This window comes from Callorhinchus milii, unplaced genomic scaffold (genome assembly GCF_018977255.1).
Source record: "Callorhinchus milii isolate IMCB2004 unplaced genomic scaffold, IMCB_Cmil_1.0 Scaffold5, whole genome shotgun sequence".
Classification (NCBI taxonomy): domain Eukaryota; kingdom Metazoa; phylum Chordata; class Chondrichthyes; order Chimaeriformes; family Callorhinchidae; genus Callorhinchus; species Callorhinchus milii.
Window position 1 is genome coordinate 14,884,019 of NW_024704746.1, and position 14,663 is coordinate 14,898,681.

Here is a 14,663-nt window from a genome sequence, read left to right on the forward strand (position 1 = left end):
GTAAAGCATTTCTTGTCCCATATGACTATTTACTCAGTTGGAATTTAGAATGCAAAACAAAACCTGGGATCTCTGGAATGAACACACCATCTAATAACAATAAAACACAAAATATTAAATTTGGAATTGTTATCTTGTATTACATGTTATTACCAAAAGCAGCCTGGTGCTCCTGTCTAAGGTTCCAAAAGTACAATGTTGGGCAACACATTTTAATGACTTTTTAAACATGACTTTCATATCTTTTGTATGAAAATGCTGCACATGATCACATCAGTTGAAGAGACGAAAGGCCTAAGGTTTCACCAGTCTTATCTTGTGAGAACATTTTGTCTTAAAATTTAAGATCATAATTGTGGAAAGTTCTGTGGAAAGCTGTCTGGCCTTCTATGTTTAAAAATATTCCACAATTGTGGGAAATCTCATTAATAAAATCTTGAGAGTCTTGCTTGAGTCCAACATTTTGTTCTTTGACAACAATAGTTCATAAGCAAAATTCTTTCTTGGAAAGGGAATGAGAAGAATTGGTGCCTTCTGGTGTTTCCATGGTTTAAAATGAGAGAACATACCTCTAAGTGTGAAATACTAAGAACGCAATAAACTGAAAGTGAAAAATATCTAAGGGGCTGGTTGCAGAGATATTACTAATAATTGTCAAATACAAAGGATACTAGAGTAGCTCTAGTTATATTTGATTTAATTTGAAATAAACCAGTCATGTGGGAAATTGTTCAGCACAAAAAATATCAGGAAAGAACAGCTCCAAATGTGTAAAGAATCGGTTGAATGTGGGGAACGTGAAAGCCACATGCAGCAATACAAAGAATTATCCTCTCAAATAGCAGAAAAAAAGCTGGCTCAGATTGATGAATGGTTTGTTTTCTTCTGCTTACAAGCGGTGTAGAGTAATTCAGAATGCTGCCTGCTCCCCACCACTTTCTAAGTGAGGAAACTGGCTCTTTAATAACATTATAAGTGAATTGCTGAAAGTTTCTGGGAGGTCCGATAGCTTGCTCAATTGGCCACTATACATGTGTGAAAATTGACAGTGAGTGCTGGCAGGGTATTCAACCAAAGGGGGCATAACAACCAAGCCTGGTCTCTCCAGAGGTTCACACATTTCTCAATTGATCAGTACAACGCACTGAACAGCAATTAGCAGAGAGGATCTTGGCTCGTCCCTCATCTCCCTAAACTAAACACTGAGGCTAATTGTAGGTCTCCAAGTGCTGCCCTGAACCAAATCATGAGATCAGGTGATGCATGTTAAGTGATCACTTTTGAATGCAGCCCAATAGGTGTCTTGCTGAAACCACCTCCTTGAGTCATCCAGGCTGCAACAGGAATCTCGGCAGCTGTAAAATGGGTTCTTTGTGGCCATTTGATGTGGTTTTGTACAATTTTTCAATGGAATGGCCACCCCTGTTGTTGGGCAGTTTCCAGGAAGATAGCCACCACTCACCTCAAAGAAAATCATCACATTTCCATAAAAAGGAATTGTTTGCCTGAGGTGTAAATGAAGACTCAAAGGATGTGACAAAAAGTTTGATGCAGCATAAAAGATTCTCTATGAAATAATGGAGCACACCAGGTTTGGGATAGAAAATTATTCTGACAAACTGAGGATATTGATTGTAAAACCATATAGCAGCTGGATTTAATTGTTATATTGACTATTTACCTACATATATTAAACAATTCCACTCAAAGATGAGTAGTATGATAATATCTGATAGGTAATAAATCAATGGCTGAGTGGCTTACATCTTTTAACTACTGACTGGAATATAAAATCATTTGTTTAATCTTCGGGGGATTGAAAATCTTAGAAATATTGTTGCATGTTTGACTTCTGTGGATTATATTTTTAGTCCAATATCCTTACCTGTGATGAAAATTATTAAGTGCATTCCTTGCTATCAGAACCAGCTTTGATAAATGTTTCTTTTGTGTCCGCAAACCACAACTAAGGCAAATAATCTACAGGAGCTGATTGTATTTCTGTGCTTGTACTTTTCTTAATGTGGTATTATAAGTCAGTCAGTTATGCACAGCAATAGATTTACTTTATTTTGCAGAATTTAAAAAAAACACTGACCATCAGATTCAATTTAAAATGATCACTGCATCAAATTCTAATCCGTTTCATAATTTGAAGCAAACTAAGAGTGACTGAAACCATCAAGAAACACACAGTAAAATGGGATATGAATGTGGAACCTTGCATTTCCATTCAGCTCATGGATAAAACTGAGAGGTTATTAACTCTTCCTAAGATGGTTATTCAAATGTCCACTTTGGATTGCTTTCCAACCTCTGGAAACACGATGAATATTAATGTTTCACCATCTTGTGATCTCCTTTCCCATCAAAAACCCTATTCAATTCCCTTTTGAAACTGCCAATGCTATCAGTCATCACGTAGTCATTCGCTGCACAAAATGTTCCAATCCTCTGTGACAAATATTTAATTCTAAACCGTCTATTCAGCCAACCCCATCTAAGTTGGGGACTATGACCTCTTCTAATAAACTTTTTCAACAACATTCTTTTTTCTCTCCGTCACTCAACTTGACTCGATTGCCAGGACATTTCCTGCTCATTGCCAACCTACAAATCATGATGAACGGAGATCAAAACCTGATGTGTGAAAAATATGAGCACAAACTGTCCATCTTTACTACATCATTCTGATGACACCTATGCATTTTCATAATTAGGGGATCAGGCAGGGACTTTGATGTATTATTTTAAGGAAAAGCTAATTAAATAATTTGAGATATTAAACAATTTTCAAAAAACTCCATCTTCAGGCATCAGAATAATCTGCATACGCTGTTCACAAATCAAATCACCTTTTATTCATAATTTAGTTCCTCGATCTAAATTTGAATTAAACATTATTAATAATTATAATATTAAAAGCATTTTCTATCCAAATTTATATAAAATAAAAATAAATCCTCCAGTGTTTGAGGTTAGAAGCCAGACTTGAAATTGAATCTGGCTCAAAATTAATAATCCTTGCATTTGATGGAGCACCTTTTCATTTTGTTGAGATATCTCAAAGCACTTCACAGAATATATTGTAACGTAAATTGACTGTATTCTGTGGGCAAAATGTGGCAGCCAATTTCGCACAGCAGTGTCCTACAAACAGTCGTGGATTGACTGACCAAATAATCGATATATTAGGAAATGAATGCCATAATTGCTGGTCTGATTTGATCCTACTTTTTGCAGAAAGGATACATTCATTTCCTGTTAAGTCAAATTTGTCAAAAAGAAAACTCCTGATAGAATTGTTTTTAAACAAATAACCTTTTTGTATGGTTATACACAGATCCCAGAGATAATACCAAAGAATATATTTATTTAATGTTATACTGTTGAGTGGACAAAACTAGAAAGTAGCCTTTTTTAAAAAGTAGCCAAACCTTTCAGAAAAGAATGACCTCTCTGGGATATCCCATTATGAGGATTGTACTGCAATGCACAATCTTGTTAATGAGATTAATCTGATTTTATTAATTTGTTCCCATGTGAACTCCCTTTTATCTTGGATAGCTTTGATTTGCTATGTGCCTGAAGACTCTCAAACATTGCACTATATATATTTCCTGCACATACAAATATTGCAATTGTCAAATATTAACTCTTTTCTCCAGGTTAAATATTTCCATTATCTGCTGCCTTGTTTTGGCTCAGTGCCTAATCCTATATACAATGTGTTTGATAGTCACTGTATCCAATTATGAGCCAGGTCATATATAACATAGGTTAAATTCAGAACAAAGCTGCCTCCAATAATAATATGCCAAAGCTCCCACCAAACAAAACTCTCTCTGTTTTACCCACTGTGACATTCTCCACCAGCTATGCTTAGCCACTCGAGTGAGGTTGGCATGATCATTGCCACTAGCAACTGAGTTGATATTTCCCAACATCCCAGCCCGTATAGCTCATTACCCTTTAGGCAATGGGAGGACAGTGCACAAGCCTATTTTATAAATTAATCTCCCCGGGAACATTTAACATCAACAATATAGTCTATTTTTGAGGAAAATTGAGGAGACGAATGGTTCTTTTGCAACGACAAAGCATAGCACAGTTTGCGCACTGTTCCATCATTTATTTTGAACTATTCAAGAAAAACTATTTAAAACTGAGAACTAATGTTGGGACTCCAACCACAGCCATGTAGTCGTTAAACAGATCTTATACATATCCAACATGTTACCCGGTAAACACATGCATCATAAAGTAAATCTACCTCAAATGTTCATACAACTGTTTATTTTTCAACAATTGATGCCGCCATGTATAACAGGCTGAAGCAGATCATAACATACACTGAATTCCAACTGAGCTGTAAAATTGACATGCAGGACAGCCAAAGAGCTGATGCAGGTTTAACGCACATTAGCTCACTCAGAGCTTTTGATATTGTTTAAAAATGATTCCAACACCTTTTGGGGCTGTGACGGATTGTTGTAACTTGGCTGTAAATTTAAAAACAAATACACTATTTGTTGCACTTACAAAAGTAACCAACTACAAAACTTACTATACATTTTTCATAAAATAAAATGCACAATAGAAGTGGTTTAGATAAACTATTTATAATAATAATTTATGAACCCATTCATTTGTTTGGTTAATCTATATGCTGTGTGTTTCAGTGGGTATTTTTATTTCTGTTTGTTAAAAGTTGTGGATTCTCTGGTATGTGTATTCTATGTCATTGATATGCAGGCTTACATAAATGAACCACTGGTAGCTACAGAATTAATGGTATCAAGCCCTGTTATGAAATACATCCCCTAATGCCCAATTAGATTGAACATTTATGTCTACAATCCTGCCAAGATAAAGATAGGACTCTTCTGAAGCCATTTAGAAGATTACAGTACCTCTGCATTTTGATTTGACTGAAAAGTGTTGTGACAAAATAATTTTGTTTGTATTAGAACAAGTAATTTTTAAACTCGGCCAAACTGGGAATGAATGATATTTGCAACTATTTATCACTGATCAACTTATTGTACATCTCTGGGTGGTAATTTATTGCTGCTGGTGAGGTAAAGGTCGGGAAATACATTCTGAAACAGGGCATTGATAATACTACTCACAGGAAATCTCAGCCATGTATATTTATTTTCTAGGAATTAAAATCATAGCTATCACAATTTCAAACTTCTGCTATAAAATGATTGCAGTGCTAAGTAGATACGTTAACACCTTACCTATAAAATTGCACACATTTTATTCGTCATATGTGATGGTGACAGTAACAGCATTTAGTAGTTATCATCTGGGTCCTCAATCAAATTGATAATTAAGAAAGCAAGATGAATATGCAAGCCCTCCTGCACTCCGTTTGAATGAAATGTAATGATGATTTTGGCCTTAGCGTTAACTAAGAAAACTATCAGGGGAATTGAGAAAAGTAGCGATAAAAGACAAGTCAACATTTCTGGAATACTAATGATGATGTTTACGCTTGGAAAAAATGAAGCCTAATGGAAGAAGGCGTTGAATATATTTGTTGGTTGAAATAGAATAATAGGATGTTTTTTAAAAAAATCTAAAATCATTGCTAATTACTCCAGTCTTTGCCTCAGACACATTAAGACTTTCTGTGTCTTAATACAGCATCATTGTAGTTTGCTAAAAGCTGCCTTGAAATCTGTAAGAAAGAGAAATGTGTTCTGCAAATATCTTTGGGAATTGGAATCTAACTGTTAAGAGAGGCACAGTATGATCATTTGGTCTTATATTGCATGTTGCTTGAACAATTCTCACTGTGAGCTCTCACTTCTGTTTTATCCAATCCATTTCTGAAGGGTGTACTCATATAAAATTTTCCAAGCTTGTTACAGTAAAACTCAAATAATGGTACGACTAGGGATCATGACAACAACAACAACAAGATTCCATTTTTAGAGCGCCTTTCACGTCGGGAGGACGTCCCAAGGCGCTGTACAGTTGGGTCAGGACCCGAGCAGGGGGGAAATGGTCAGGGGGAGGGAAGGGAGGGAGCGAGGAGGGGTAGAGAGTCGAGAGGGGAGCTGAAGGCACGGTCAAAGAGAAAGGTCTTGACACCGGCCTTGAAGGAGGAAAGGGAGGAGGCAAGGCGAAGGCACTGGGGGATAGAGTTCCAGAGCCTAGGGGCTGAGAGGCTGAAGGCCCGGCCACCGTTGGTAGGGCGGATGGGATGGGGAATGTGGAGCAGACCGGAGCCAGAGGAACGGAGGGTCCGGGCAGGTAGGTAGGGGGATAGTAGGTCGGAGAGGTAGGAGGGAGCAAGGCCGTGAATGGCCTTGTAGGTGAGGATGAGGATCTTGAATTCGATCCTCTGGGGGATGGGGAGCCAGTGGAGGCGAGCGAGGGTGGGAGTGATGTGGTCCCGAAGCCTAGTGCGGGACAGTACACGAGCTGCAGAGTTCTGAATGACCTGCAGCTTGTGGAGGGAGGTGCCGGGAAGGCCGGCGAGGAGAGAGTTCCCATAGTCCAGCCTTGAGGTGATAAAGGCGTGGACCAGAGTTTTAATCTGACTTACTCAAAGTCCGAGTTGCTGGCAAATCTGTATAAATCATATAAAATCTGATTTAATCAATAATTTATATTGTGCCCGTAAGTGTGCAAACAGCAGTTCATCACTGCGACCGGTAAGTGTGCATGTGGTGACAGATCAACACTACATTTTCTGTGATTTAATGTAGCTGGTAAGTGCGGGAGTAATGGAGAATAGGGGAGCAGTGTTACGATTTAGGAGATGATAAATATGACCAGTGCAAAGAAATCTAATTGCTTTTGATAGGTAACTGAATGGGACTGGAGTGCATGTATGATATACATGATTATATGATTTATAAAGATAAGAAATGTGAGTCCTACTGTATTAAAAAATAAACAAACAGGAATGGTATTGATTTGAACAAGTCTGTCAATTCTTCTTACTTTTTGCTGTTATTTCGCAAAAAAATCTATCCAAGCCAATTGTTCAATCCAGTTATACCTGCTTTGTGCTTTTTAAGGATTGATAATATGAGATTGAGACCAATAAAAGTGATGGAAGAGTTATGGTACTAATGTTACTACTGGAAATCAGTTATGTGTGAGATAAATACTTTACTCTCAGAGTACTTATAAAACACATTAAACATCTATTGTCAGTAAAACCAAGCAATCCTTAACACTTGTATTTTAATTCTTAAACATTCTTGAAGTATCTCTCATGTTCACAAAACCACAGCAAACGGGATAAGTTTTGAAAATGGATTTGGCTTTTGTTTGAGTTCTGTGGAGAAATATTAGTCCAGTTAAAGAGCTGGTATGAATAAATTACGTACTTGGCAGCGTCCCTTAAGTCAGTCACATTTCGTGTTTTACCAAGTCCATCTTTGAAAGTTGTCTTGTTCGCTACAGTTAATATTCCATTCTTGGTTGTAAAGTCAGGAAAGCATCTCCGTAGGACTGCAAAATAGATCAAGGTCATTTTAGTGGTTGTCACTTTAATTAAATCACATTTATCTCAAAACTGCTTTGCAACCCAAATCTTATACGTACAGGGTCTGCTGGGAACAATCATTGAAGGACAGTCTTCATCTCGCAACACTTCTGCAACTGACTAAAATATAAAGAACAAGATAATGCGTCAGCACCAGTTATTCATCTTATTGCGCCCTTTACAGCTGTTGATTCCCATTAAACATAGCTTTTAACAATTTCAAACCTTAATTTCTTCCTTTTTTTTGGACAATCTTACGGAGAGGTTCAGATGAAGAAAGCCTTTGGTCCAATTCCATTCCTACTTCCAGAATGTCCAACCTCCTGTCCTCGCAATGCAGAATCGGGCTGTATTTAAGTAAGTCCAGCATCCTGGCCTCAACTACCCTCCTGGTTATCTGTTCTAGTTGTTAATTACACTATAGGTAAAGAGATACCTCCTAGTGTCTGCCCTGAAATTGTCCTTCGCAACTCTGAACTTGTGCCCTTTTGCTCTGCCTTCCCAGATGAGGGTCAAAGCAGAGTTCCTGTGAGTTGGTGAGACATACATCCAGTCAATGTCTGAAGTAACAAAATGCAATGCCTGAATGGGACATTTTAGATCCCAATATAAAGATAATGGAGAAACATGGTACATTTTCAGTTAATTTGAAATCAGTTATCTTTCTTCAAGCCTACCAAGAATATTTTGACCTGATGTGGTAGCTTTTCTTTTGATTTTCAGAAGTTAAATATCAGCCTGTTTATCATAGCAAATAGATAAATAGTAAGCATAAGTGTGGTTAAGAATTTGTGTACTCCTTGTGCAATCGTTAAGTCGATGAATTCTAAAGGCTGTTGAAAAATTCTTGGCAAAATTTCATCTATCTTGGGATCCTTTTTGCTTTTCCTCTCTTTCTGTCTCCTGTGCATTTTGTCAGTCAGCACAAGTACATAGTTGATTTTGCCATTAGAATATGTTTGCAGGAAGATTAAATTATACATGTCTGTACACACCTGCCTGATATAGTGAAACTTTGAAGGGTTCATTAAATCTGTTCTAGTTTATTTGATGTCACCAGTTGCTGTTTCTATGTATCTGGTAATGTTATAACTAATGCATGGTGATGAGTGCGTTGATCAGAGCAAAAAGGGAAGAAACCAAACCTCAGATGTAGGAAGTTGCATTAATTTCTTCTGCATCATGTCCATCACTCCAAAAAGCTATATAGCTAGCAGTAATATTTAATCATAAAGTCACAATGAGAGGTCAATCACCTGTGATTATTTCTGCAACATATTAAACTGCACTGCAGTGAACTTTCCATCCAGAGATGATCCTTAACCCTAGACACTACGCTACTGTTCAAAGATGAGTAACTAACAAACATACCAGTCAACAAGCACCATGGCTGACATGACCAATTGCTAGTTAGTCCTGTTGTGGCCCAATGCTGTACTGTATAACTGTGACCATTTAAAAAAAAAAAATTGTTTTTGCTCATTTAGCAGAATAGTGTGTTTCCTTTTCTTTTGGAAAATTGGAATGTCTTGTTAAGTAGGACAGATGGAATACGACCTCCAATGCTCTATTAACACTTTGGCAAACAGCTGAGGTGCATAACATGTCTTACCCAAAGCTGTTTCAGATGACGCACATCTCTGGCAAATGCATTACCAAAGGTCAATTGGAAAACACTATTTTTATATTATTATTACAAACCATTTAACACTCTCAGTTTTTTTCATTAAAAAAGTGTGAATGTACAAACCAATACTGTAATTTATTAAATAGGAATCCCTATTGACAATCTTGTGTGGTTGCCTCCTTTTTTGTTAAACAAACAGAGCATTGTTGAGTCAACAACATCAAACAAATTGCATTTATAAAGCATCTTTCACGTTGGGAGGACATCCCAAGGTGCTGAACAGTTGAGGGTCAGTAGTTTTGATGCGATTGACTATGCTAAACTTGCTCAGAAGGCCAATCTTAGAATTTAATAATAATAATCCTACCATTTGATATAGCGCTTTTCACGTCTTCCAGACATCTCAAAGCACTTCACAGAATATACTATAAAGTGAATTGACTGTATATTTGAGGGCAAAACGGGCAACCAATTGCACACAACACTGTCCCACGAACAGTTGTGGATTGAAGTGACCTATTTTTTTTCTCTCTTGAGGGATTATTATCAGGCGTGTGGAGTAAGGAAACTAGCCCAATGCTTCACCCTGCCGGGAATCGAACCTTGGTCTCTTGCTTGCAAGGCAAGTGCTCTAACCACTGAGCTACAGGACACCACATGTTTGACATCTAATTTTTTCTGCACAATGTGTGTATTTGAGCATCTGTTCGGTATCTAAACTTTGTTTGAAATTCAATGACTCCATATTTATTCAGAATTTGATTTTTAAATATTAGGAAGCCTTTTAGGTTTTGTGGGAATGTTTCAATTTTATCAGTGTTTGCCCCAGTGACGCAATCTATTTATCCATACGTAGCAACCAGCCATCATTATCACAGTCACTGAAGAGGATTGAAAAATAGTGGGATAGTTGTTGTGTAGAAAAATATTAATCAATGCGATTCTACTGAACCAAAATAAAGTTAGATAACAATGAATCATCTCTGTACAATCAACCACTGGGGGGGAAAAACGTGAAGACGCTCATTCTCAGCTTGCACATTCTGTAACAGGAAGCATTAAAATAAAATTAATATCACTGGTGTTCATCTATGAAAAACAATTCCCATAGATTCATAATTTGGCCTGTTGAATCCCATCAAATCCCACAAGACATACAAAGTAATGGCATGATTTACAATCTATCTAATAAGATACTGCAGAAAAAAAATTACAATCTGTCTAATAAGATACTGCAGCCAAACAAGGTATCTTGGAATGAGTGTGAAGGTTACATTGGTTCATATTCATTAGAAAGCATATTGAAGCTTTGGTTGTAAATGCTGCAAAACCTTTGCTTAATTTAAGGCATTAAGAGAACCTATGAAAGAGAAATAATATTATTTTACTCCCATATACAAACCTTTCTAGGGTTATCGAAGCCCGGTTTGCAAAACTGTCTGTAATACTTCCAATAGTTTTTTTTGTTTCTGTAGGACTGTGCTTGCATGTTGATATAACTTGCAAACCGGTCTGGGCACTTTGTAACACAGAGCTGTTTAAAATAAGAGGAAAATATTGAACAATGTTAATAATTTCAATTCAATTTGAATTATAAACTGCTGTAATTAAGATTGCATTGGGCAGCATCAAAGAATGTTCCAAAAATATACAGAAACTGGTTATGATGCCCCCCTCTTCTCCAGAGCCACTTATGTTTTGTAGCTAAGTATATACAGTCCATTGCAGGGAAGTAAATCCTCTGAGTGTAAATTCCATCAATCCCATCGATACACATCATGCCTACACAGAATAATAAAAGATTTGACAATACTTTCATGAAGATGGTGTTTTAAAGAGGAATTTTAGGTTGTCTGAAAGCATATTTGTTAGACTGAGGATGCTTTAATGGTCTAATCCCTTGGATTAAGTCCCTTTAACTCATTCTTTAGGATGGCAAAACTATACAATTCCTGCTTTCCATCTGCCTGCATTTTGGAGCTTTCTAAATTCCAAGCTTGGCATCACCTCTAACCACTACTAACCTCATTTATTTTCTATTCTTTTGATCCTTGCTGGTGCACTGTACTAATAGTCCTTTCACTGAGATTCTCAATGGAGAGAGTCCGAGCTGGACACTGTCATGAAAGTGCTGCTCTTCCCTTTATAAGCAGCTGTTTCAAACCTTCAGGAGAATTTGGGTTCCAGCTATAGTGGGCTGATCAGGGCACGTCAGTGGCTGCAACAAGTCAGCAGAGCGACTAATAGAGAAGCTGTCAACTTCTATTCCTCCTTTTCAGTATTAAATTATAATATTCGAATGAATTCATGCCAGTAATACAAGAGAGTTTCCCTGATAAAAATAAAGCACTGAGTTTGAAAATTCAATAGCCATCTGAGAAAGTGGATGCAGTGTACAAAAATGTGTGAGATCCTGGACCCCTGCTTCAAAGTCATGAGTCTGACCAAGTACATGCTTTGTGCAATCTGCTTTGCACTGACTGCATATATATTGCCCTGGTGCAAATCTCCAGTTGATATTAAGAGTAGGACTGCAGCACGATTCATGTAGTCTGAACCCTTTTTATACTGTAAGTGTGACTGTTCATCACCAAATGAGTACTTTATGTGCAACATCACAGGAGTGTATGTGATGTAAGGTCTTGGGACATGGGGATTCTCTTGAATCTGTCTGTTTATTATTATTGCTTATAGCAATTATTGCCTCCAGGTTTATTTTATTTATTTATTTTTTCAGCTATTGCTCTCTGGATTCTTTCCACTCTGATTCATTCTTTGGATTGTTTCCCCCTTGTCCATGGAGATTTTTCTAAAATCCACTTTAAGAAAAAAAGTTCAAGTTCTATTTACCCAACCCTGAATGGAAGTGGTTCTGCTTACCTGCTTCGTTGGACACTGCAAATTTATAAGCACTGCAGGACTTGCACACTTGAGAATGTTGAAGTAGAATAAAATTGTCTTGTTCCTAGAAAAGAATTCAGCATGGATATAAACTCTTTATATCTGTGCTCTCATGTCCATTGGTACTTCAGTAATATGTCGCAGATTTGGGATGTCTCCCGACGTGAAAAGCGCTATATCAAATGCAAGGATTATTATTATTATGATCCAAAAATAATAAATATTCTTCACCCCCATGCAAAATTCAGTGATTGACTTATACAATTCAATGTATAGAACCTGTTCAAAGTTGCATTGATTTGTTTGGGTGCTGAACAGAATAGAAACAGATCAGCTTCATGAAGGAAGGCTTTAGAATTGTTGGCTGCAGGAATTTAGTAAACTTAATGCTCTATGAATTGAATCAATAGTGTTCCCAGTGACATTGAAAGATGCAGTGAATTGAATCACAGACCGAACCATATTCTAATAAATACTGCACTAACTCAAATCAATTATGAACAGGAAATATACAGTGAATCGAAGGTATAGACAAGTCTTTTATTCTACAAGCCAAAGTCGCAAATGTATAACGCAATCATTGTAGGCCATCTGCTTGTCACCTGAATATATTGGGATTCACATGAAGGTTGAAAATTTACGATAACAAATTCAAATGAGATAGAAATGCTGGTATTCTGCTTACTTACTAAATTATTTACTTCATTATTAAAATGAAATCTGAATTTAATTTAATTTAGAAATAGATTTCTAAAATAATCCTTGCATTAAACAAATAAAACATATGCTATTATGTTTCCCTGGTTGACAAAATGTGTCATTTACAGGAAATCAAAAAATACACTCTTACACTAGCCCATGATGCTTTGTAACTGCAAAACAATAGTGAGCTCAAAACCTAGACTCACAGTATTGTATTTATTACAGAAATACATGTAAGATAATATTTTTTGAAAAATCCAGTGCAAGCATTGTAAACCATGTTTACATAAAACTTGTGACCTTCTGAAATGCGATTCTTATTAGAAATATTTTATTGGAATCGCTGTAGTATTGACCACAGGGTGGCAGCAAATGGTATGTCATGCCGAGTGATTTCTCTCTCAATATAAGGCGTACAATTAAAGGAATAATCTGCCACCAGTCAATCTGTCTTGAGATTGCAGGACACTTGCTTGAGTAAAACAAAACCATGTATCGCTGATTTGCCTCAGCACCGCAGAAAGTTTGTACAAGTGAAACAGCTAGAAATTCTGAGTTAGGAGCCTCAACAATGCTGAGTAACAGATTTATATGTGGGAGATGTCCAAAGAGGAAGAATGAGATGAATTACCCCATTGTGTGGCCTGTCTTCAATCTTTTTTGTAGCAAGACTTAGCCCAGATAAGGTTAATTAAATACAAGTCTTATCTGTGTACTGTGGCCATTTTTATATTTCTGGGGCAAAATGAGATTTTTTTAAGAAAATTGTTCCCATGAGGATAGAAGATCAGAAGCTCTTGTTTAGTGGTTTTCTCTTCTTGAAATAAAGATTATCTGTATGCTATGAAGTCTGGGTGGGGGGCAAATCATGTCTTATGGGATTTTTGCTGCCCTTTTTATCCATCCAATTTATTACAAAATTGCAACCCAGGCAGTTCCACATGTGAATCAAAATATCGATCACATGAATTCTAATAGTTTTACGGCATATGATGAGATTTACCATTTTGTGCTCCTGGCTAGTTTTACATAGCTAAATTGTCATTTCTATGCTTCTACATAAAAGACCATTTCAACTGCAAAGAAAATGTAGAGTGTTCCCAGTTCTTCTGTTCCATTATTCATTTCCTCCCAAAATTGACAGCTGAAAAACCTGTTTATTCCTCATTTTTCACAAAATGTGCAAATAAAAATGTGAAAGAACTTGCCTGCAGAGGTAAAAAAAAAACACAGCTTGATTGAAAAGGTTTAAACACTGAATGTACAATTGGCAAGGATTCATTGAAAAGGTCAATATGAAAATAGACTCTAAAGACTATTGGATCACATATGTTATGATCCTATGTAAACTGCAATGTCCTTACTCTTCCCCAAAAATAGTAATTGGTTATAATAATGATAATAATCCTTGCACTTGACATAGTGCCTTATCACGTCTTTGAGACGTTTCAAAGCACTTCACAGAAGATACTGTAAAGTGAAGTATTACTTTTACTAAATGGACGTTGAGGACAGGCAAAGTATTGATGAACATTATGATGCATTCAAAATTCAGATTTGGAATCAATGGTTCAAACAGAAATTACAGCTTCAACGCGTGGAACCCAAAGTTTCACAATTCAGGCTGCACACTAGAAGCGAAAGAGCATCCCTTCCCACCCCACACACTAACAAATATCCTGTCAACTCTGATGGCCTGAAATTTCCAAAAGGGAAGCCTAATGGAAGGGCTTTCTGTCATGCCTGTCACTGTTTTTAAAGACTGAGTAGATCAAAATCCAACATTGGACCAGCACTGTAATTTACACATCAATTCTGGGTTGATTCATTTTTATTCAATGCTGTGATATCCCTAGAAGAATAAATAAATATCTTGGAAAACTACTGCAAAAAAAAGTCTTATCATCTTGATGCTAATCT

The 14,663-nt window shown here is 36.7% G+C and overlaps 1 protein-coding gene across 1 annotated transcript in view; it reads right to left on the reverse strand.

Moving 5' to 3' along the window:
• Positions 1-14,663, reverse strand: part of LOC103174737 (choline transporter-like protein 5) — a 129,596-nt gene that overhangs the window by 22,169 nt on the left and 92,764 nt on the right. Inside the window, 4 exon segments of the mRNA XM_007887273.2 lie at positions 7,356-7,479; positions 7,573-7,633; positions 10,543-10,674; positions 12,021-12,105. Coding sequence (XP_007885464.2) covers positions 7,356-7,479; positions 7,573-7,633; positions 10,543-10,674; positions 12,021-12,105 — 402 coding nt within the window.